The sequence below is a fragment of the Eptesicus fuscus genome, chromosome 4 (genome assembly GCF_027574615.1).
Source record: "Eptesicus fuscus isolate TK198812 chromosome 4, DD_ASM_mEF_20220401, whole genome shotgun sequence".
Classification (NCBI taxonomy): Eukaryota; Metazoa; Chordata; class Mammalia; order Chiroptera; family Vespertilionidae; genus Eptesicus; species Eptesicus fuscus.
In genome coordinates, this window is record NC_072476.1 from 7,283,673 (window position 1) to 7,308,078 (window position 24,406).

The 24,406-nt window shown below is 44.6% G+C and overlaps 1 protein-coding gene and 1 non-coding gene across 2 annotated transcripts in view; both read right to left on the reverse strand.

Moving 5' to 3' along the window:
* SRCAP (Snf2 related CREBBP activator protein) overlaps positions 1-24,406 on the reverse strand; it is a 39,973-nt gene that overhangs the window by 10,131 nt on the left and 5,436 nt on the right. The window contains exons 6-31 of the mRNA XM_054714473.1: positions 24,021-24,161; positions 21,523-21,745; positions 21,130-21,407; positions 20,411-20,504; positions 20,184-20,273; positions 19,266-19,454; positions 18,835-19,169; positions 18,550-18,727; positions 18,090-18,226; positions 17,687-17,856; positions 17,378-17,570; positions 16,072-16,208; positions 15,789-15,975; positions 12,412-12,581; positions 11,783-12,048; positions 11,278-11,577; positions 10,561-10,725; positions 9,867-10,052; positions 9,386-9,652; positions 7,340-8,814; positions 3,482-3,744; positions 3,140-3,342; positions 1,436-1,605; positions 1,090-1,286; positions 881-995; positions 551-670 (exon numbers count right to left, since the gene is read on the reverse strand). Of these exons, the coding sequence (XP_054570448.1) occupies positions 551-670; positions 881-995; positions 1,090-1,286; positions 1,436-1,605; positions 3,140-3,342; positions 3,482-3,744; positions 7,340-8,814; positions 9,386-9,652; positions 9,867-10,052; positions 10,561-10,725; positions 11,278-11,577; positions 11,783-12,048; positions 12,412-12,581; positions 15,789-15,975; positions 16,072-16,208; positions 17,378-17,570; positions 17,687-17,856; positions 18,090-18,226; positions 18,550-18,727; positions 18,835-19,169; positions 19,266-19,454; positions 20,184-20,273; positions 20,411-20,504; positions 21,130-21,407; positions 21,523-21,745; positions 24,021-24,161 (6,249 nt within the window). The remainder of the gene's footprint in view (positions 1-550; positions 671-880; positions 996-1,089; positions 1,287-1,435; positions 1,606-3,139; positions 3,343-3,481; positions 3,745-7,339; positions 8,815-9,385; positions 9,653-9,866; positions 10,053-10,560; positions 10,726-11,277; positions 11,578-11,782; positions 12,049-12,411; positions 12,582-15,788; positions 15,976-16,071; positions 16,209-17,377; positions 17,571-17,686; positions 17,857-18,089; positions 18,227-18,549; positions 18,728-18,834; positions 19,170-19,265; positions 19,455-20,183; positions 20,274-20,410; positions 20,505-21,129; positions 21,408-21,522; positions 21,746-24,020; positions 24,162-24,406) is intronic.
* On the reverse strand, positions 20,590-20,718 carry LOC114226840 (small nucleolar RNA SNORA30/SNORA37 family). The gene has a single exon (XR_003612959.1). It is a non-coding gene; the product is annotated as a small nucleolar RNA SNORA30/SNORA37 family (small nucleolar RNA).

Genomic DNA, 24,406 nt, shown 5'->3' on the forward strand with positions numbered 1-24,406 from the left:
GCATTTTAGAAAAATGGAAAGTAAGGCTCAGAAGATTAAACAGACAAAGCTTAACAAATACTATTATTAAAAAGCACTGCTGGCCCTGGCCAGTGTGGCTCAGTTAGTCATTCCATGCACTGAAGGGTCGCTGGTTTGGTCCTAGTCCAGGCACATGTCCAGGTTTCGGGCTCGATCCTGGATTGGGGTGCATGCAGGAGGCAGCTGATCCTATCAATGCTTCTCTCTCACATCAATGTTTCTCTCTTTCTCCCACCTCCCTCTCTAAAAATCAATAAAAACATATTTAAATAAATAAATATGTATATATGTTTTGTTTTTTATTTTAAAAAAAGCACTGCTGCTTTTTTTTAAACTTAGAAATAAAAACTAAATCCTGTCTTTTTTTCTATGAAACCATAGAAAACCATCTATTCACAACTATCAAAGGCCAACTATAATTTGAGAAGCAGCAGAAATAGTTCCTTCCCTCTGGACAAACTCAATAGATCCAAAGACAACACACACTGTAACCATTAGCTCTCCTCTAGGGACCGCCCACTTTTTTCACCTGCTCCAGGATGTGGGTCTGCTTGCTGGCCACAGTTTCTTCCTCCTCTTCAGAGGCAGAGGGTACAGAGGAGCCAGATGACTCCTCCAGGGGCATATCAAACAATTCTCGGATGGTCTGCTTTGGAAAGAACAGGAGAAAAAACGTCAGAGTCAATGGAATGCTGGTCCCAGGCCTACAACTATGAATCTGATGATGGTTCTTAGAAGTATCAGGTGCCACTGGTTGAAGATGCAGGTCTGTAGAGGTCAAAGCATCCTCTTTCATAAGCAGGAGTAATGCTTACAGGCAAAGCAGTTCTATTCTCCATAGGCTGGAAGAGAGTAGTACCTGTTTGAAATATGCTGTGGTAAAGTTGCCTCCCTCAATGGCCATGTCTCCCAACATTCTCTTCTGATTTGCCTTTTTTAGGATGTTCTCCTCCACTGTCCGTTCACTGATAAGCCTGGGGGTTGATGAAAGCCATGGGTAAACAGCCAAATACATCAATAAAATCCTTCCAGCAAAGGGGAAGCAAGGTAGGGGAGACTAGGCAATACCTATAGATGTGAACATCTCGGGTCTGGCCAATTCGGTGACAGCGATCCTGGGCCTGAGCATCCATGGTGGGATTCCAGTCGCTGTCATAAAAAACAACAGTGTCTGCTCCCGTCAGGTTCACGCCCACACCCCCACTCCGAGTTGAAAGGATGAAGCAGAATATACGTTTGTCTGCATTGAATCGTTCCATCAAGGCCTAGAGGGAAAGGGAAAAAAAAGATAACATTGGGAGAAATCCCCAAAAATAGACCCAAGGCTTAGTGGGGCTCCTTCTTGGACCCCAAGGCCTGGAAAAAGGAGACAGAAGCTGAGGTGAGTCTCTTAGGGCTGCAATGCCTGGATTACCTGTCTCTGTTCAACTCTAGTAGACCCATCCAGACGCAAGTAGAGGTGACCGTGGTAGGTTAGAAACTGCTCCAGTACATCCAGCATCCGGGTCATCTGGGTGAATATGAGTACTCGGTGGCCCTCCACCTTGAGCTGTCGCAACAGCACTGCTAACGTTTGCAACTTTCCTGAAGAGACATGAAGGGATGCAGGGAGCTAGCTATAAACAACACTGGAAGGCTGTAGTTGGATGATAACCAAAATTTTAGGCCTGGATTTCAATTAGCACAGGATACCAAAATATCTGAATTAACCTCTTTTCTTTCCCTAAGGGTTCTCCTCTTCAGTCTGCTTCTGTCTTGGATTTAACTTCTATAGTCTTACTAGGGGTAGGGCAATATACACCCTCGGGGGGGGGGGGGGGGGGAAGGAATCTGCAGTAGTGTTTGAGCAAGAAATTTTTAAGTACTACACTGAGTTATACCAGCTGTATCACAGGACAGATTCACAGAATAAATTATCAACAAATCCCGATTCATGGTTAACAGACAGGGATTGAAGGTCACCGAGATCAGAACCATAAAGGCAAGATCCTAGGTTATCTTAGTTCAATGTCCCATCAAACATGGAATTCACTTCTGAAACATTTCTAGTAAGTCAGTCTGAAACACTTGACTTTGAATTCATCTATTCTGAATGATTTCAAACGGTTTTTACTAAAATATATATTGCGTATAGTAATAAAAATCCTGCTGACTTTCTTATTAAGACATTTAGGAAATCTCCAAAAACATGTTACTATAGAAATATCTGTGCAGGATTGTGACAAAAAGCCATTCTTGGTTAACAGAACCTGAATAACACTGTGGACACCTGGCAAGGCAAGCCTCAACCCAACCCAGAAGACAACTCATGAATGATCCTAAATAAGCCAGAGTTCCTTTTTGCCATTTCCTTTTGACAGTGATTGCTCCAGGGATGGGCATATGGCCCAATTTGAGCCAATGAATTATGAAGCAAAGTCAACTGGGAGGGCTTTCTTTCCCAGGAAAGAAGATTTGCTAGGAGTCTTTTGTCTCAACCCCTGGCTTCCTACTCAGAGCATTTGGTGTGCTCCCTGGAGTTATGGCAGCCATCTTCTGACCATGAAGAAATAAGCATGAGAATAAAAAGATAAAAATTAAGGATGGTAGAAAGCAAGGTAGAAAGACAAGAAGATCCTGGATCGATGAAGATACCACTAATCTGCTGAACCAACAACACACCATTATTCTCAGAATTGCTCATTAAGTCAACAATAAACGTTCACTTTTGGTTTTCTGTTACTTGCAGCCTAATGCATTGTAATCAATAGGACTCTAACCAAAAGGTAAGGATTCTTGTCTTTTCACAAAACAAAATTTACTATTTACTGTGCAGCATAAATCTGAAAACTCCATGCTGTGCTATCTTGTTCACCATCGAACCCCAAATGATTAGCAAAACAGATGTTCACAAAATAATCACTGAACAAATAAGTGAGTTAACACACATTTTCAAATTGATCAAAGTCAAATTCATGAATGATGAGAATCCATCATATGTCTACAATTCTCCATCTTGCCCATAAGCATAACCTAAAAAAACTGTCTAATGTTTAATGAAATCTACCAAGACCTTATGTACAACATCCCTGAAAAGAGTAAAAGAGGTCAAGGGACCCTCATTAATCAATGAACTCACCGCAATCGTACTGGATAAGCCTCAAGTCAGGGAACTGGGTGCGCATGTTACACACAATACGGTGCAAAGGACGAGCCCGGGGCCAGAGCTCACAGGCCAATTGCTCCTGGAAGGCTGCCTGACGTGGGGCCAGCCAAGGAGGTGGGTGGCAGGCATGCAGGGAAGGGGGAGGTGCCTCCACAGGAGGCATGACAAAGATGAACCTGCAAAAGGAAGAAGGCAAGCAGTATAAAAGATGAAACTCTGTAGAGTCCCAAGAGATAGCACCTTCAACATGCCTAACCACTACATCCACTCAGAAGCCCCAAGACCCTCTTCCCATGAGCACTTAGTCCTGCCAACCTCTCAATGATTTCAGACAGCTGGTCTAGGCGTTGCTGAGGAAACAGGACAGCCCGGCGGGCAGCCTCAGTATAAGTCCAAAAGGTGGGGTGGCTGGGGCGAGAACAAGGGCCGATGGGGCTGGCAACAGGTTGGGGCAAGGTACAGAAATCCAGGACTTCAGTCCCATACACGGGTGCCAGGGCCCCATGAGCCTCACTAAGTTGGAAAATCCGTTCCAGGCGTTCAGACCGCTGTCGTTTTCGCTTTTCCTCTAGAGAGTCCTGGGGATGAGAGAGAGAAAAACAAACAAACAAACAAAAACAACAACAACAGAAAAAGTAATCAGTGTCCTCATAAAAAACCTGACAGTTCCTCCCACAATTAAACAGAATCTATGGGAACCATAAGATTTTAAAATACATATGCTTTTAATTTTCCAAGTCATCAATAAAGGGCGTTATTCCTTTCACAATTTTTAAGGGAAATAAGTTCTCTGCAAAAGAAAACTGATCTTTCCTTGTATGCCACCAAAGCAGAATGCCTGAATATTCAAATTTAAGAACTGCATTCCAAAAATTTTATAAAATAGATGGTTTGTGGAAATTTTTCTATATAACATTTAACTCCAAAACATTCAATTAATTTATCTTCTTGCAGTATATCAAAAACAAGTATTAAAAGACTTCTCAAATCACTGACCAGGATACAGAAAGACTAATCCACAGCAGGTTTCTGCAAAGGGCCAGACTAGAATGAACTGGGATGGGAACATAACCAGATATTTAGATATCATCACTCTAAGAGAGAAAAGGGGAGTGCCTGGCAGATAGGATATCTGTATGACTTTGACCCAATCCTTTCCTCTATCTTGTGCTTCCTTTTTCACAGGTTATAAAACCACCTCTCTCTATATATGTATGTATTTTAAGCACTTACTACACTTGCAATTTTACTTTTTAAGAAAGGGAAGGGGATACCTTTGATTAATGCCTTCGACCCACTAAATTTAAGGCCCATATATCATAGACCCTATCTGATCTTGTTAACTATAATCACCCACTACCTAGCTCACTATCTGGCACAAAGTAGGCTCTCAATAAATCTGTTAATAGAATGGATCCCAGAAAATGGTCCTGAAAAACAGCAGTGCCCCCTAATTTTTTTAATCCTCACCCGAGGATTTTATTTTCACTGATTTTACAGAGAGAGAAAAGGGGGGAGGGAGAGGAGAGAAACACCGATCTATTGCCTTCCATACACACCCCAACCAGGGATCGAACCCACAACCTGGGTATGGACCCAAACCAGGAATCAAACCCACGACCTTTCGGTGTATGGGACAATGCTCCAACTAACTGAACCACACCGGCCAGGGCCCAAATCCCCCTTTTTGATGGCTACATCAAGTTTAACCTCTTGGCTCCTTGTGATCTAAGTGAGAAAGCATCCTAGCACAGCGAAAAATCAATCCAGGCGAGTTCTCAAATAGTAGCAAAAGAGGAAAGATTTGCAAATCATATATCTGAAAAGGGGCTTGTATCTAGAATATATAAAGGACTCTTATAGCTCAATAATAAAAATAAATAACCCAATTAAAAAGGGCAAAGGATCATAGAGACATTTCTTCAAAGACTAGAGGCCCGGTACACGAATTTGTGCATGGGTGGGGTCCAGCTGGCCTTCCCTGATGGGGACGGACGACAACAACGACACAGGAGGTTGGCCAGCCAGCCCCAAGGGAGGTTGCGGGGGTTGCAATCGGGGCCCCAATTGGCCTGGTTAGCCGCTGCAGTGTGCGTCATAGCAACCGATTGTTCTGATTGCTTGGCTTTTATATATAAAGATACACAAATTGTCAACAACCACTTAAAAGATGCACAACATCATTAGCCATGAGAAAAATGCAAATCAAAACCATTAGGTTCTACTTCATACACAATAGAATGTAATAAAAAAGACAAATAATAAGTGCTGTCAAAGATGTGGAGATCCTGGAACCACCCTTACAGGCTGTCTGTCAATGGGAATATAAAATGGTACAGCTACACTAGAAAACAGTTTGGCAGTTCCTCAAACAATTGAACATAGTTATCATATGGCCCAGCAATTCCAGTCCTAGGTATACATCCAATATAATAGGAAACATGAAAAGATACAAGATCTTATTTCATAACTGCATTATTCATAACAGCCAACAAGTTAAATAATTCAAATGTCCCTATCAACTGATGAATGTAGAAAATGTGCTATATCCATAAAATGGAATATTTAACAATAAAAAGAAATTAAGTACTGGTATGTGCTATAACATGAATGAACCTCAGGAACATTAAGCCAAGTTAAAGAAGCCAATCACCAAAGGCCATATATTATGTGACTTCATAGACAAATCTATAAAGACAGAAAATAAATAAGTAGTTGCTGAAGGCTAGGAGAGATAGCGAAGTTCGGGGATGATGGCTAAGGGTGTGAAGTTTCTCTTTAAGGCCATAAAAATGTTACAAAGTACGACTGTGGTAATGGCTGCACAACTCTGTGAATATAATAAAAGCCACTGAATTTGTGTACTTTAAATGAATTAACTGTATAGTATGTGACATATTTCAAACTGTTTAAGGAAAAAATAGTGTCAAAAAGCTGCTATCTACCTGCACAGCAACCAAAATTTAGCATAGACCATGGGCTGTCACACTTGGGCTAAGATCTAGGTTCTCTTTTACTTCCAGCAAGCCAGACCAACCTGGCAGTACCAGAAAGACAAAAGGTGGAGTTAGTGGCACTGAGAGAGGGTGGGAGACTGAGGCTGAGGCAAAGAATAAGCAGCAGCTCTGTAATAGAATGAGCAAAAGATAAGAAGGCCTAGGGGGATTCACTAGATCTTTCTTCAAATTTGTTCCTGGGTTATTTACTTGAATCTGAGTTGTAAGTTTAACCTAACCACACATATACGGAACTATTTATATGATAGAAAAACAATGGCTACCAGAAAGCTAAGGAAGGGATAGGAAACAGGGAACAGTTCTATTTTTTTTAAATCATCACCCGAGGATATGTTTTTATTGATGTTTTAGAGAGAGAGGAAGGGAGAGGGAGAGAGAGAAAAACATTGATTGGTTGCCTCTTATATGTGCCTTGACCAGGGACTGAACCCATAACCGGTATGTGCCCTGACTGGCAATCAAACCCGCAACCTTTTGGTGTACGGGATGACATTCTAACTGAGCCACCCAGCCAGGGCCAGAGTTCTTTTATTGCCACTTAATCACCATGGAGGTAAGAAACTTTAAGAAATGGCCATCAAAGTCAGATGATGATCTTTGGGGAACTGCATTCCATGGTGTCATCCCTCCCTTAGAAGTTCAAATACTTGATGATGGTAATAGTTTCAGCAACTGAAGAAAGTAAGTCTTTCTGTCTCTGAGGACTGCCTCTTGTGGGGAAGAGGAGAAAGCAATGGAGTCAGCAAATCTCTGTTCTCACAAGCTGTGTAACATTTATAACATCATTTAATAGGCTAGTTTCTTCATCTGTAAAATGAGGCAATTAAATGCCAACACTAACTCAAAAGAGTAAGCAAAAAGAAAGAGACCAGTGATAACAATAAGGCCTTCAACGTATCAGTGAATAGTTTTAAAAGCACATTAGGTCCTCAATTACCCCTATAAGAAAAGTAGAACATGATTATTCCCATTTTACAGAAAAGAATACAAGCTCAGGGAAAAGGACTTGTCCAATGGCACTGAAGTATCAGGTACACAAAACTAGACTTTGTAATTTACCAAGGTAAAAGTGACATTATTCTGTTCCATCCATTCTATCAACATTCCAAAGAAACTCAACTTCCCATTCCCTCTCTTTTGAGGCAGTAAAACTTACCAGATAGAAAGGGGAACGAGGTGGCGGTGGGGGCTGGCGTCGAGGCCTGGGACCACTGAACGAGGTAGCAGTGGAGGGAGGGCTGGGGGGACCAGAGCGCAATGTCAGTGTCTCAGGCTCATCCTTGGAAACAGGCAGCCGGGATACCATGGTGATGGGCAAGGGAGCGGCCCCAGGTGCAGAAACCACAAGGGAGGATGCCTGGGAAACTGGGACCTGTGTTGAGGCTGGGGCCAGTGCCAGAGTCTGAGCTGTGGCTGGGCCCAAGGTGGGCACTGGAACTGGGGCAGGGCTCAAGGTCAGTGTTTGCACTGAAGCTGGGGCCAGGAGTGAAGCAGATGATGATACCGGAGCCAAAGTCAAAGTGTGAGCTGGGGTTGGGCCCATCGAAGAAGCAGGAGCCAGAGAGGGTGCTGGAGCCAGGGACAGCGTCTGAGTTGGACCCAGTGGTGGTCCTGGTGCCAAAGACAGTGTCTGGGCTGGAGCTGGTACTAGGGACGATGCTGGAGTCAATGACAATGTCTGAGCTGGAAAGGGCTTCTGGGGATTCCCTGTTCCCAAAGATAGTGTCTGAGATGGAGACGAGCCGCCAAGAGTGGATGCTAAAGCTGGAGCTAAGGCCAGTGTCTGTGTAGAAGCCGGGCTTGGGAGAGGTGACGGAATCGGGGCTGGTACCATAGTTTGAGTTGATGCCGGAGCCAACACAGGAGTTGGGACTGGTACCAGTGAAGAAGCTGAGGCTAAAGGAGTTCCTGGAGTAGATGATGAAGCCAGTACTGGAACTGGAGTCTGCGATGGAGCCAGGACTGGAAGAGGAGTCAGGGAAGGAGCTGGAGGAGCCAGGATTGCTGTCTGTGGAGCCGCCATGGGAGCCATAGAGGTGGCTAGAGCCTGAGATGCAGAAGGTGTTGGAGCCAGAAGGGAAGCCTGAGCTGGAGCTGGATTTGGTGCTGCCGGAAAAGAATTAGCCAGAGCAGAAGCTGGCACCAGGACAGGTGAACATGCTGGGGCCACAGCTGAATTCAACCCTGGGACGTGTGAAGAGGCTGGAGCCAACAACAGAGGGTGACCAGGTGCCTGAGATGGGGACAGGGATGAAGTTGTGGCCAAACCTAGAGTCAAGGCTGATGCTGATGGGGAAGCCCCAGCTGGTGCCAAAGAGGGAAGTCCAGGAGCCGCTGAGACAACAGGTGCCATTGTTGGAGTCACAGTGGTCAACACAGTTGGGCCTGAAGCCGAAACAGGTAAGGAAGCTGAGATTGGGATGGTGAGTGGAGCTGAGGCTGGGGCAGGAAGCGTGGTGGAGATAGAGATAGGGAGTGAAGATGACACTGGAACGGAGACTGTAGAGGACACAGGACTAGCAAGGGGAGAGGAGTTGGGAACTGGCATTGGAGAAGATGCTGGCCCAGGGAGTGAGGGTGGCACAGGAAGGGAAGAAGAGATGGTCAAGGGAGCAGTTCCGGTTGCTGAAGCTGTGGAGACAGAGGATGAGTTAGGCCCAAAATTCTTTTCTTGCTCCTTCTATTATCCTGTCCCACCCTTTCCCTTACTTGCAAGTTTCACCTGTTTCCCGGAAAACCTTCACTCCCACACCATGAGATCAAAGAATCAAGGAATCTGGCAACTTAACATATCCTTTCCCTCCAAGAGTCCAATAAATGTATGTTGGAATTAGGCAAGGGGTCGGCAGCCCAGTTTTGGGGCCCACTGCATAGCAAGTCAGTATGCTGGATAATGAAGGGATCCGTTGTCACAGAAACGCCTTAGGGCACCCGGCCGGGGTGGCTCAGTGGTTGAGCATCAACCTATAAACCAGGAGGTCACGGTTCAATTCCTGGTCAGGGCACATGCCCGGGTTGTGGGCTTGATCCCCAATAGGGGGCGTGCAGGAGGCAGCCAATCAATGATTCTCTCATCATTGATGTTTCTCTCTCTCCCCTCTCTGAAATCAATAAAAACGTATTTAAAAAAAAGAAAGAAACCTTGGGGCCATTCTATCTCCAATCCTAATAAACATTGCTGGCCTTAGCCACGTTGACTCACCATTGACTTCGGGCGAAGGACTCTGGACCAGCTTGAGAAGGGGCCTCACCAGAGTGGATGTGGGTATGGGAGCCCGGGCAACACCCAAAGTAGGTGTGGGTAGCCGGCCAGGGGTTAATGTGGGCCGTGGAGTCAACACAGCTGGAATCCCAGAGCTCGGAGGCCGGGGTGCTGGGGCCAACGGAGGAACAGGAGTCAGTCCATCCCGAGGGGCCTGTCTCACTACAATCTTCACCACGCCTGTATTATTCACCATGGTTGGTGGCACTGCAAGAGGAAGCTACATTGAGGGAAAGGTAGAAAAGAAACAAGAGACCCAAAAGATGGAAGAAGTCCAGGGGCAGGAGAGGGAAGCAGACAGATATTGGAGACACCAGCAAGGGAAAACAATACTGAGGGAAGGCTGGACAGACAGTAGCCCAGGACATGCCTGGAAGGACCAAGGCCTGCAAGAGCTAAGTAGGAAGGCCAGGAGCCTCACCCTGGTTAGCAGCAAGCGGAAGGCTGAGGCCAGTGGGGGCAGGGGTGGTGCTGGGGGTCGAAGAAGGCAGCACAGAGACAGGGGTGGGGCCAGGGGTCGGGGCCACGGCCTGGATGAGGGCCACATGGGCAGGCTGACTGATGAGGTGGTGCTGCCCCCCTGCTGACACCAGGTGCACCACATTCCCTGGGTTAAGGGAAGAGAGAAAGAGAAGCAGCTATCAGCCGGAGGGAGGCAAAGAGGCAAGGGCTAGAGGAGAGAGAGAATAGAGAGAAGATAATGTCTCTAAAATGACCTCATCCGGCCCAGCCAGCACGGCTCAGTGGTTGAGCATCGACCTATGAACCAGGAGGTCACAGTTCGATTCCCAGTCAGGGCACATGCCCAGATTGCAGACTGAATCCCCAGTGTGGGGTGTGCAGGAGGCAGCTGATCAATGATTCTCTCTCATTATTAATGTTTCTATCTCTCTCTCTCCCTCTCCCTTCCCCTCTGAAATCAATAAAAATATATTTAAATAAATAAAATGACCTCATCCTTATCTTTATAAAAAACTTCTTCCAATCATTCTCTTTGGCCCCACCCACCAAATACTAGGGAAAGAAACACACAGGCTGACATTTTTAAAGAGCCATAAAAAAAACAAGAGGATAAGAAGAGGAAAAAGGCAGGACAGGGGGTGGGTTTTACCTACTTTGCAGCGGGCGGGGTTGCCCCACGGCAAGCTGGCGCACCTGGGCACCAGTCAAAGTCAGCTTGTTGCCCTGGATTTGGAAGGTGAGAGGTTTGCTTCCCCCTGCACTAGCCACTGGACGCTGTGCCAGTGAGGCCAACTGGCCGATGCTGACCACTTCACCTGCTATAAACAAAGAAGGGGCTTAATGAACATAGGGCTCACTCTGCTCAATGCCACTTTGCAGACCCTCATGAGGTACAAGTCTCAGTTCCTCTAACTCTTCCCCTCAATTTCTCATGTTTCAACAAGCTCAGCCTTCAACTAGTCTGAACTTTTGACATGCTACTCCTTCCAATTCTACTCAATTGCTTAACCATTTCCTTTATATCCTCTAAAGCAGCAGTCGCCAACCTTTCGGACCTCACGGACCAACGGCTGGCGACTGCTGCAAAGGCCTGCCACCATACTGAGCTAATTAACCACTCAAAACCCCCCTCCTCTATGCTGCCCTTTTACCTCACATGATTTTCTACCATGAGGCTTACATGTCATCCCTCCAACTAAATTGTGAACTCTTGATTATGAGTTACCAACGTCTGGCAAAATACCCTATATATGTTAGCTACCTAGAATTTGATACTCTCTCATACTCCTGAGCTTTTCTTCTCCAGCTCTGGGGCATATAAGCTTTCCTCCCATCTCAAGTCCCTCACCCTCAGAGCCCTGGGAACTTACAGGGCAGGCGAGCTTGCATATCAGGAGACAGGATGAGGCGCTGTGGTGCAGGAGTAGGAGCTGGTACTGCCGTGGTAGGAGCAGTAGCTGTGGTAGTAGAAGTGGTGGTGGCAGTGGCAGTGGCAGTGGCAGAAGGGAAGGTATAGCCTGGTGGCACTGTCAGGGGCTTCAACAGGCTGGAAGAGCCTGGGGGTGGGGCAGGACTCAGGCGAACAGGGGCAGGTGGGGCTGGCTTCAGGGACAGGGTTGGTGTGGGAGGCCGTGAGGCTCCACTCAGGACCCCCAGGGGGGAAGGTAACACTGTAAACACAAAGGAAACATCTGTCAAATATACCCTGACGAGAGCCTTAGCCAGCTCCCAGCAGCCTCCACACATACATACTCCCTTCCAGCCCAACAAAGACCACACCCGTCTCTAACCCAACTTCTCACTCTATTTTTATTCTTTTGACCAATCTACTTCAAGTACCCCCTAACCCAACACTCTGGCTCCCTTGCAACTCACCCTGGGGAAGAGGCCCACTGTTTGGCTGCAGCGGGGGCAACAGAACAGGGGCTGGAGGCCGGGAGGCTGGAATAAGTGGGGATCCAGTAGGCGAGGGTGACACCATCAGTGGTGCTGGCAGCAGTGGAGGGGTTGGGCAAGGGGTCGGCTGGGCTGACAGCTCCGGGCCTGGAGGGGGTCTGACTGGGGCAGGACCCAGGAGGGTCCGTGGGCTGTTCACTACCACCACTGTCCGGCCTTCTTGCTTGGGCACTGGCTGCAACATCCTATGAGGAAAAAACAAGGAGGTGAGGAGGGAGAATAAGGAGTAAGGAAAAAAAAGAACAAGAAAGACAAGGCAAAAAGACAAAGATTGTAAAAGCAAAAGGGGAAAAGGATAAAGACCCAAAAGAGAAAGGGTGCTTTTTGGTTATCTGAGGGAAGGGGGGTGGGAATCAATGACAAACACAAGGGCCCCTCCCAGGACCCTCTAGTTATTGTCTCCCCTAATACCGCCATAGTATTTTGCACCTGTCCCATATAAACATTCTAGCCTACTCTCCAACTCTCTCCTTGCTATCCTAATCCCCCCAGCCAGCTGTAGTCAGTTTTTCTAGGAATCCATCCCCTTAATTCTTCAGCCCTGGTACCTGTTGACCTTCATCTTGACAGGCTTGGGCCGGGGTGGGGGGTCAGGAGCAGTAGCCACCTCTAGCAGTACCCGGCGGGACAGGCGGTGCCGGGGTAGAAATGTGTCGGCCTCATATCTAGAAATTCGACCCTCCAGGCCAATAAGATCAAAACGACCCATGTCTATCCGCTGGCACAAGAAGGAACACAAAAGCATGGTGTCAAAGGGGTGAATGTGGCAATGATTTCTTAGATACGACACCAAAAGCACAGACAATAACCAAAAAGAACTGATAAATTGAACTCCATCAAAAGACACTTTCAATAGAATGAATAGGCAACCCACAGAATGGGACAAAATATTTGCAAATCACATCTCATAAGGGGTTATATCCAGAACATATAAAGAGCTCCTACAACTCAATAACAAAAACACAAACAACCCATTTTAAAAATTAGCCAAGGCCTTTAATAGATATTTCTCCAAAGAAAATACAAAATAAGCACAAGATACTCATCACTATCATTAGGGATATGCAAGTCAAAACCACAGGATACTACCTTATACCCATTTAGATATTACTTAAAACAAAACAAAACAGAAAAATAACAGGGTTGGCGTCACTATGGAAAACAGTATGGTGGTTCCTCAAAAAATTAAAAATAGAATTACAAATTTCTTTATAATCCAGCAATTCCATTTCTGGATATACGGTCATGTATCACATGTCAGTCAATGTAGGACTGCATATACAAGGGTGGTCCTGTAAGATTATAAAGGAGCTGAAAAACCCCTATTGTCTAGTGATGTCTAGGCATCCTAATATTGTAGTGTAATTCATTATGTGTTTATGGTAATGCTGGTGTATAATCTACTATGCTACCAGTCATATAAAAGTATAGCCCATTTTAAAAATACATTTTTATTGATTTTTTCTTGAGAGAGAGAGGGACAGGGAGAGAGAGAGTGCAACATCGACGAGAGAGAAACATAGACTGGCTGCCTCCTGCACGTCCCCGACTGGGGATTGAGCCTTAAACCCGGAAATGTGCGCTGACTGGGAATTGAACCAGTGACCTCTCAGTACATGGGATAACATTCAATCAACTGAGCCACACCAGCCAGATCTGTATAGTGCATATTTAACAATTATAATGACTATATTACAAGCTTATGTAATTACCACACTATGTTTTTATCATTATTTTAGAGTGTACTTTTCCTACTTTTTTTTTTTTTTTTTTAAGTCTGCTATATAACAGTATGCTGTTAGGCCAGCAGCAGCCCCATACATCTTGTCTCTTGATTGTATCAGTTTCTCTTGTGCTTCACTTAATCTTGTATTGTTTTATAAATTTAACGTAGCTGAAGTGTACAGTTGTGTCCTACACCTTCACATTAACTAACCATTCACTCATCAACTTACTCAGAACCATTTCCAGTCCTACAACCTCCATTCATGCTAAGTGTCCTATACAGGTGTATCATTTTTAACTTTTATACCATATTTTTACTGTCCCTTTTCTATTTTTAGATACACAAATACTTGCCATTGTATTACTACTGCCTACAGTATTCAGCCTAATACGCTTTTCAGGCATTAAACCTAGGAGCAATATGCTACACCATATAGCCTAGGTATGTAGATTACACCAATTAGTTTGTGTAAGTGCACTCTATGATGTTACCACAATGATGAAATCACCTAAAGACACATTTCTCTTAACATATCCCCCTCATTAAGCAGAGCATGACTATATACCCAAGAGAGAATTGAAAGTCAAGAATAATGATTTCATTCATATGTGGGATATAAAACTGAAAGCAACAAATGAACAAACAAGACAAACAAAAACCCCTAGACACATACAACAGTATGGTGGTTACCAGAGGGAAAGGGTTAGGAAGGAGGTAGGAAGGGTAAAGGGGGTCAAATATATGGTGGCAGAACAAGACTTGACTTTGGGTGGTGAACACACAAAGCAATATACAGATGATGTATTTTAGAATTATATACTTAAAACCTGTATAACGTTATTAACCAATGTCACCCCAATAAATTTAATTTTTTTAAAATGAGAGAATTGGGAGGGGGGTGGGATGGAAATGGGGGGACGAGGACAAATATGTGATACCTTAATCAATAAAGAAATTAAAAAAAAATAAAATAAAATGAGAGAATTGAACAGATATTTGTACACCTATGTTCATAGCAGCATTATTCAAAATAGCCAAAGGTGGAAGCAATCCAAGTGTCCAATGATGGATGAATGGATAATCAAAATGTGGTATACATGTATGAACCTTAAAAACATTCTGCTAAATGAAACAGCCATTCACAAAAGGATATTGTATGATTGCACTTATATGAAGTACTCAGAGTACTAAAATTTATAGACGCAAGTAGAATGGTGGCTAACAAGAGCTAGGGGGAGGGTGAAAATGAGGAGTTAATATTTAATATGTACAGTTTCAATTTAGAAAGGTGAGAAAAGTTCTGAAGACAGATGGTGGGTAAGGGTTGTACAAATTAACTGTACTTAATGCCACTGAGTCATATGCTTAAAATGGTTCAAGTAGTAAAATTTGCTATGTATTTTACCGCAAAAACAAAAATGGGCTCGGCCAGTGTGGCTCAATGGTTGAGCGCCAACCTATGAACCAGGTCACAGTTCTATTCCAGGATTTCGTGCTTGATCCCAGCAGGGGGTGTGCAGGAGGCAACCGATAAATGATTCTCTCTCATCACTGATGTTTCTATCTCTCACCCCCTTCTCCCTTCTTCTTTGAAATAAAAAATATATATATTAAAAATAAAAAATTGGGCCCTAACTGGTTTGGCTCAGTGGATAGAGGATCGGCCTGTGGACTCAAGGGTCCCAGGTTCGATTCTGGTCAAGGGCATGTACCTTGGTTGTGGGCACATCCCCAGGAGGGGGGTTGCAGGACGCAGCTGATGGATGTTTCTCTCTCATTGATGTTTCTAACTCTCTATCCCTCTCCCTTCCTGTCTATTAAAAAAAAAAAAAATCAATAAAATATATATATATATTTTTTAAATTGGAGGAGGCAGGTACGAAGTAGCCAAAAAGAGGAAATAGAAAAACAAAATAGTTAAATGTTAACATGCCAGGCCCTTTCAAAAAAAATTAACACAATTCTCACAAACCTACTGCAAAATAGGCCATATAATCCCTATTTTGAAGAGCAAGCAAACTTAGGGTTAGAGATTAATAATTAGCTTGCCTAAAGTAACACAGCTAAAAATAATAATAAAAGCAGGGGAATAGTTTTAAAACGATAGGAGAAGGAAGGATGCAAAAGGTCAGACTTTAGCCTAAAGAAAATAAATGAAGGTTTGGGACAGGGCCAATAACCTTGGGGGCAACTACTTACCTGGAGGGGATGGATATCAGTGGCCCTTAGAACCAGAGAGGCGGTGCTGAAGCAGATGCCTGGGGTGATGAAGGGGGAGGTAACAGGTCTAGGGTCAAACAGGTTTGGATGATTACAGACTTTTCGAAGCTGCATCAAAATGTTGATGACGCTCATGAAATGGCCAGTGGCTAGTGTCTCTTTAGTTCTGAGAGAAAAGAAAAATACATGGGGCATCCTAACTCTCACCTCTGACCTTTGCTACAATCTAGAGTCCCAGGACCCTCCCTCAGTTCTCCCTTACGTAGTTTGTGCCATGAAGTCATCATAGAGATAGCGTTGGCGCTTGGAGAGCCGGCAGCGGATAACATGCTCATACTTTTTAGGCATCTGCTTCTCAACATCCACCTTAACTCGGCGCAACAAAAAGGGCCGCAAAACCTAAAAGTAAATAATCAAGAGACTGACAGGAGAACAGCAGGAGACTGAGCCCTAGTCTAGCCCTTCTAGCTGAGTCTTGGCTTGATCAGCTGGGCACTGCCTTAGCCCTATCAGTAAATACTCATGGAGCTATGCAGCATGCCCAGAACTAATCACACAAAGATGAGTCAGATGCAAGCCCTCCTTCCTCTTAAGGAATTTACTATCTGCTGAAGGACAGACATTAAAGTTATAATACCACAACATAAGAAGTGATAAAGAGGAGTACTGAGGGCAGAGCAACACAGGAGGGATGACTCAAATTACAGTAAATGTAAATATACAGGATTATGAAAGTAAGTCCAGGAGAGAAGCTGAGAACAAAAATTGGGGCAGTGACAGCAGCATAGAAAACAAAAGGCAAATGTGAGGATCTCAGGAGGTAAAATCTGAGAAGACACAGTCATCAAGTTAACATGGAAGAAGTGAAGGGAGATGAAAAGGTATAGTAAAGGAAGACTTCTTGGTTTCTATGATTTACCAAAATGATGGTGTGATTGACCAAAATGGAATAGAAATAATAGGTTATAAAGCTTGAGATGTTTGGGCTAAAACAGAGTTGAGTTCAACAGCAACTTTCAATTAAAGACATAAAGCCAAATTTGTAGGTCACATGGTCTACAGAATTGAGGAATTAAAAACACAAATTGGCATCTTTAAAGCCTTATGAGTGAGATATGTAAACTGGGAGACAAAAAAAGTAAAGATCAGAATGCTAAGAGATGTTATTTAAAAACTGGACAAAGAGAAGACAAAAAAAGATAAGAAAGGGAGGAGGGAGGAAGGGAGGGGGAAAGAGAAAAAGAGAGAGAAGAGAAGAGAAGGAAAGGAGAGGGAGGGAGGGAGACAGGGAGAGAGAAAAAGGGAGGGAGAGGGAGGAAGAGAGAAAGGAGAGAAAAGAAACGCAATAAAAATACAAAGTTGAGGAAAGCCAGGTAGAGAAATCCAAGCAGGGACTGATGAGCAATATTATTCTACTCACAGAATATGCACAGAAATGTCCCCACTAGAGAAAACACTGAAGCTTGACAAATGGGTGAATTCAGCCTGTCTGACTTCCCTCTCCCTAAAGGTTTTCTGCCCTTAGTTCACCATTCCCAAGACCCCTGACAAACTGTTGCAGGCCCTACCTTGTGGAGGCGTTTGACTAGACCTTCATTGTACTCTTGGCTACCCTCAATCATGCCAGTTAGGGGGTTAGAGAACCACTCTTTGAACTCGCGGTGAGACTGGAAGACATGGGGCATCAAAAAGTGCATCAAGGACCACAGCTCCATGAGGCTATTCTGCAAGGGAGTTCCTGTCAGGAGCAGGCGTCTCTGGCTGCAAAGAGACAGAGGGAATTAGAGGGAGGATGGTCAGCAAATTCTCAACCTTCCAAGCATCCCACCCTTCAGACCCAGTCACCCGTCCCAAGAATCTCCAACTCCCATTTCCACCTGTTGAAGTTGAGCAGTGACTGCCAACGCTGTGACTTGAAGTTTTTGATGTTCTGAGCCTCATCCAGAATGAGATAGCGCCAGTTTTTGCGGCGAAAGGCCTGGTGATCCTGCAGCACCAGCTTGTAAGACGTGATACACACATGGAAGGCATTGGGCTTGGTCCAGCCCTGAGGTATCGAGAGAAACAGCAGATAGTGAGGTGAGAGAGAAAAAAAAAAGGGTAAAGGGAAGACATGCTAAGGTTCTTACGGGACAGAAATCAGGTTGAGAAAACAGAAAGTCCCAGAAGCAGAAGTAAGCAATAGAAAGGGGAGGGAAAGAAATTCATCTGAAGAAAAAGGGCCTTAAAAAAATGGGGCATCAACTGGGGGGAGAGAGGTGGTCACATGGAGGAGCAAACCTGCCGCTTGAGCTTCCTCTCTTTCTGGGCTCCATAGTAAGTGAGAATTTTAAAGCTGGGGCACCAACGCTTCAGTTCCATCTCCCAGTTCAACATCACACTGGTGGGGACAATGATCAAATGAGGACCCCAGTTACCTGTTTAGCAAAAGAATGAGAGATGTATAACATGGTAACTATAGTCAGTACTGTATTGTATTATTTGAAAGTTGCTTAGATCTTAAAAGTTCTCATCATAGAAAAGAAATGGCTACAATTTAAGGTTCTTGCTCCTCAGGCCTAACCCTGACCAGTCTGTCCTAATGGCCTTTCCTAAGAATCCTAGCACTTATGCTGGCCTTGCTATACAGTTACTGACCAGTCAATGAAGCTATTAAGATTCTAGCAAAAGAGTATTTCACTATCCTGTAGCTGGAGTCACCCCCAAGGAGACCCAAGAGCAAGGGGCCCTGTCTAGTTACCTTTCTCACAAGCCAAGTGGGCAAGCAGGGAGATGGTCTGGATCGTCTTGCCCAGCCCCATTTCATCAGCAAGAATGCCATTAAGCTTCTTTTCATACATAGTAACCAGCCAGTCCAACCCAATATGTTGGTACTCCCGGAGCTGGCCCCGAAGGAGCAAGGGAATGGGTGTCTTCACCTGGTAGGGAAGAAGAGAGGTGTCAAGGTGAAATGAGGCATCTTGTCACTGAGAAACAGAGAAGTCAAGATATGAGAAAGCAGAAGCTGGGGGCCTGAGGATACCACCTGGGTAGTAGCCAAGGTGTAACCCTTGGGTTGGAGACTTTCAGCTGCTGCAGCAATGTCAGTAATTTCTTTCTTAGGGCCTAGAGTGGTGGTGGGCCCTGGGGTGGGAGGTCCACTGCCCCCATCTGCCTCACTCTGCTCTTCGTCCTGGGCAAGCAAGTACTCCACCCCAAAGTCATCCTCCTCCTCTTCCTCCTCTTCCTCATCTGCTTGGCTCTGTGACTGGGACTCGTCAGACTCGTCAGACTCAGATTCCTCTGATTCCGAACTCCCGCTTGTTTCTTCCTCCTCGGAATGCTCATCTTCCTCGTCCTCACTCTGCTCCTCAGAAGAGTCTAAAGCACAAGACCAAGGCTCAGTGTTAACCATACCTGCTCCTCCAGTGCCTACCCTTCCCAGCTCCTGCCTCATAACCACACATTTACATTTACCTGATTGACTGCTACTATCCTCCTGAGGAGCCTCTTCAGCTTCTGTGGCCCCCTCTGGTTCACAGTCAGAGCTGTTAGCATCAACCTCCTCTTCCTCTTCCTCTTCACTACTCCCAGAACCTGGGGCAGAGGCATCAGAGGCATAGGCTCCTGCATATCGCTGCAGTAGCTCCTCCACAGAGAGCTCACCTGAAGAAAAAAGAGAGTAAGTGCTTGGATGCATCGAGGGAAAGGGACAAGAGGTCTGAAGGTGCCCGTTTGTTTTACCTAGGTCTCTGTAGATACTGCTAGGCCCAGGTCCGAGGGAAGGCAAAAAAAATAGTTTACTTTCAGCACCAGCTACTAAAGCCAAGTCTTACAACATGGGCTAGAGCCATGGATGGCACTGCCTTCCATTGGAAAGGATAATATCAATGTGATGAACCTCCCTTTAAGGCAGGGGGGCGAGGGGGCCGGGGGAGGGGGGGGTGCCTCGGACCGACACTTCCGGTCCACAAAATCATTTGGTCTGGCCCTGCCAAGGCATTAAGGGTGAGTTAATTAAATGTTTGACCAAATATAGCAGGCTAATTTCTAAGTTAATAATTTTCTATGGCCCATGAATGATGTTATAAATAACCAAATGGCCCTTGGCAGAAGAAAGGTTCCCCACCCCTGCTTTGAGGTTTAGGTAAAACATAACCCAAATCCTTTCACAATAGCTCTTCCCTCCATGAGCTCTCACATTACTTTGTTCAAATGCCATCATAATTAGTCATCATAATCTATTTATAAGTATTCACTTATAAATCTATCTTTGTCATCAGATCTAGGAGTTCCTCTAGGAGGATAAAACATGTCTTATTCATCTCTTTATCCCTGCCACTCTGCAGAGGAGACACCAAAGTATTGTTCATTAAAATGTCTAGTGAATGTCACCTTCTCGAGCCAACTCGCTCAGCTCCATGGCATGATCCACCTCCCCTTCCAACTGCTCCTCAGCTGCTATGGTATCCTCTTCATCCTCCGCTAGGAAAGAGAATAAAGCCAAATCAATAGGGAAGAGACACAGGCACAGTCTAAGTCGAAGAGGTAAGAAAGCCTGAAACATTAGGTCCAAACTATTCAAGGTTTAAGGGGAACAGGATAAAGAGAATAGGTCTAACCTTCATCCTCATTGGCAGTGAACTCTTCATCGTCCTCATCTGGATGCCAAGGCTGTTTGGTACGCTGTGTAACAGAGGAGGGTGGGGGGTTTACCTATGTGTCAAAGGATGAAAAGGAAGAGAGCCGAAGGTTAAAACAGGGGAAGGCACAATGAGAATGCGATGCTACAGAACAATTTCTCTGTGCCATTGAGTGACAGCTGCCACTGGCACAATCCCAGGGCAAGGATGCAATCAAGGGTTTTCTTTCAGCACCAGCTACCAAATCCCGGCCCCACTGCCTGGGGGAGGACCTGTGAAAGTGCTGGATAACAAATATAGGCCCCAACACCATTCCCATGCATTCAGACATATGGAGAAACAAAGAAATTAGGTCCAAAAGAGACTTCAACGTTACCATCCCAGCTCCAAATCTACAAACCAGTAAGGGAATATTAGGACCATATCATAGAAGTGACAAGGGCCAGCATAAGTATTTTTTAAGGTCACACAGTAATTTAAAGAGTAGAGTACAGTATACTTCCACTACAGCATTAGACTCTCTGCCCATCTCTGATTGCAACTTGCTCCAACCCAGATTCTTCCTTAGTTACCCCCAAATGAGAGCCCAAAAATTACCTTTAAACAGGGAGAACTCCTGAAAACCACAACTAACCTTATAGACCAGAACTCTATCCCTTCTCCCACTCTGAGCCTCCCCCTATCCCTTCTGCCCATACCTTCAACACTTGAGAGGGCTCTTCTTCACCACCATCTTCAGGTTCATCTCTGGTGTCACTATCATGAGATGATGGGGTTCTTGAGGGGCTGGAAGGCCCTCCTAGCAGCTGAGGGGGAAGGGAACGGAGCAGCTCTTCCAGTGGTAGTTCTCCCTCACGTTTAAGCAGCTCAATCTCACGCCTCTGCGTCTCTGCATCATTGCCTTCCTGCTGTTCTTCAACCTCAATCGTCTCCTCATCATCCTCTTCTTCCTCCTCTTGGGGTTGGAAGTCCCCATCTATAGCAGGAGAACAAGGTCACAAAGTCCACGGGGCCCTGCAAGCCACAGGGTGGGTTTTCAGCTCTTGAAAGGGTACATGAGGAGGAGTAACAGAGCCAAAAAGGACACACACCTTCATCATCCAGCTGGGAAACTGGGGGTGGAGGACTAGAGGCAGCTGAGGAAGAGCCAAGACAAGGGGAGGAGCCAGCTTTGCTGGAGGCTACTGGCTGGTTGAGGCTCTGAGATAGAAGGTCTGAGTACTTTTCAGTTTGCCCCACAATGAAGTCCAGGTGCAGGTCCAGAGCTTTTTTGCGCTTTTCCTCCAGCCGGGACTGTTGCTTGAATTGCACCACCTGCCACAAGCATGACATGGATGGTTCACCAAGATAATCTTTTATTCATGTACTCTTTTTTATGCAAAATTTAGGGAAGTCTCCGCCTATGCTAGGCCCTGGATGGCTTTTTAGGAGGATGAGCTAAATGTACTTAATAGGTTCTGAGGAAAACACAAAGGGAGCACAGGGGAGAGAAGAGCCAGCTTAGCTTCAGGCAACAGAGAAAGGTTTGCAAATATATCTGGAGCTGAATCTTTTTTTTTATTGAATGGACAGAGGAAGAGAGAGAGAAACACTGATATGAGAGAGAAACATCTATCAGCTGCCTCCACACGAGCCCTGACTGGGGATCGAACTTGTCACCTTTTGGTGTACGGGACGATAATCCAACCGAGCCACACCGGCCAGGACTGGAACTGAACCTTAAAGTCTAAGTAGCTCTTCCTTAAGTGGAATGAGGAAAAAGGCACTCCCAGCAGCAGATATAGCCATATATTAACGGCCAGAAATGTGCAAAAGAAGGAATAGTTTGCAATGGAAAAGAGAAAAGGAGCTGGCAGAAAACAAAAGACTGAAAATATAAATAGAAGCCATGCAGTGCTTGAGAAACAATGATGTAAATATATGTGAACAATTTAGTAATGAGAACTTTTATGGGTTAAGCAACAGGCACAAATAAGTTTTAGAAGAAGCATGCTGAATGCCTTGCAAAGGACAGATGGCCTAGAGGAGTCAATAAATCCTATTAATAATCCCTAATCCAATTAAAAATTGGGCAGAGAGAACATATAAATGGCTAGTAATCATCAGAGAAGTGCAAATTAAAACCACAATAAGATATCACCTCACTCCTGTCAGAATGGCTGTCATCAATAAATCAGCAAACAAATGTTGGTGAGGATGCAGAGAAAAGGGAACACTCGTGTGCTGTCAGTGGGATTGTATATTAGTACAGCCATTATGGAAAACAGCATGGAAATTCCTCAAAATAATAAAAACAAAGAACCTCAAAAATTAAAAAAAAAACTACCATATGACCCAGCAGTCAGACTTTTGGGTATATTTCTGAAGAATATTAGTAATTCCAAAATACTAATTCAAAAAGAAATATGCATCCCCATATTCACTGCAGCATTATTTACAATAGCCAAGGTAGGAAGCAACTTAAGTGTCCATGGAGAGACAGTGAATAAAGAATATGTGGTACACCCTGATCAGCGTGCCTCAGTGGTTGAGCATTGAACCATACACCGAGAGGTCACCAGTTTGATTCCTGGTCAGAACACATGCCCGGGTTGCAGGCTCGATCCCTGGTTTGGGGCATGCACAAGGCAGCTGACCAATGTTTCTCTCTCATCAATGTTTCTCTCTCTCTCTCCCCCCCTTCCCCTCTCTCTAAAATCAATAAAAACATTAAAAAAAAAAAAAAAAAAAAAAGATGTGGTACTGCCCTCATCAGATAGAGAGCATCATCCCAATATGCTAAGGTTGCAGGTTCAATCCCAGGTCAGGGCACACACAAAAATCAACCAATGAATGCATAAGTACACAGAACAACAAATCAGTATTTCTCTCTCTCCCTTCCTCTCTTAAAAAAAAAAAAAAAAAAAAAAGATGTGGTACATATATTCAATGTATGTTTTACTCAGCCATAAAAAAGAATGCAATCTTGCCATTTGTGACAACATGGATGGAAAGAGACTGAATGAACTGAGACTGAAAAATACAAATATCATATGATTTCCACTTATATGTGGAATCTAAAAAAATAAGTGAACAGACAAAACAGAAACAACACTCATAGACACAGGGAACAAACTGATAGTTGCCAGAAATGGAGGAGGTTGGGGGGCTGGGTAATAAAGGTGAAGGGATTAAGAAGTACAAAACGGCAGTTAGAAATAGTCATGGGGATGTAAAGTACAGCATAAGGAATATGGCCAATAATATTGTAACAGCTATGTATGGTGTCAAGGGTGTGCTGGACTTATAAGGGGATCACTTCGTAAGTTATACAGAAGTCTGACCACTATATTGCATACCTGAAACCAATATATTAAATGTCAGCTGTAATTAAAAATAAAAATTTAAAACTATCCCCAAAGGCAGGGCCTATTTTCCACTGTATTTCTTTCTTCTTAATCCAAGAAAGACCCAATGTACAACAGGAATGTCATCAGAATTGCTTGAAATCAAAATATTCACCCTCTCACCAAGTTTTGATCATTCCTGCTACCACACTACCCACCAATCAAACCTAAGGCATCTACCTTTCCCAATCCCTGCTGCCTACCTTCTCCACATTGCTCCAGAACTGCCTGACATCTTTGGCCATGGTGGAGGCGATTCGGCGCAGCTTAGCCTGCTCCTCCCTCCGGGCCCGTTCCTCTTTCTGCCGTTGTTCCTCATGGTGCCGGATCACCATTCGCACTACCTGTGGAAATGAGGAACCAGCATAAAAACACTCCATGGCCAGACCCCTGCCATCTCCTCAAGTCAAAAAGCAAAGAAAATAATCAAGGCCAAAAAACCTGGGAAGTCAGCTTGCCTTTTGAGACTTGGCATTAATAAGCATCCTACACTGTTCTGGTTAGTTTCCCTCCAATCAACCCACCCATCAAAAAACAAAAAAACAAAAAGCAAACCTGAAAAAGAAATGGAAAGTAGACCCAGTTGGAA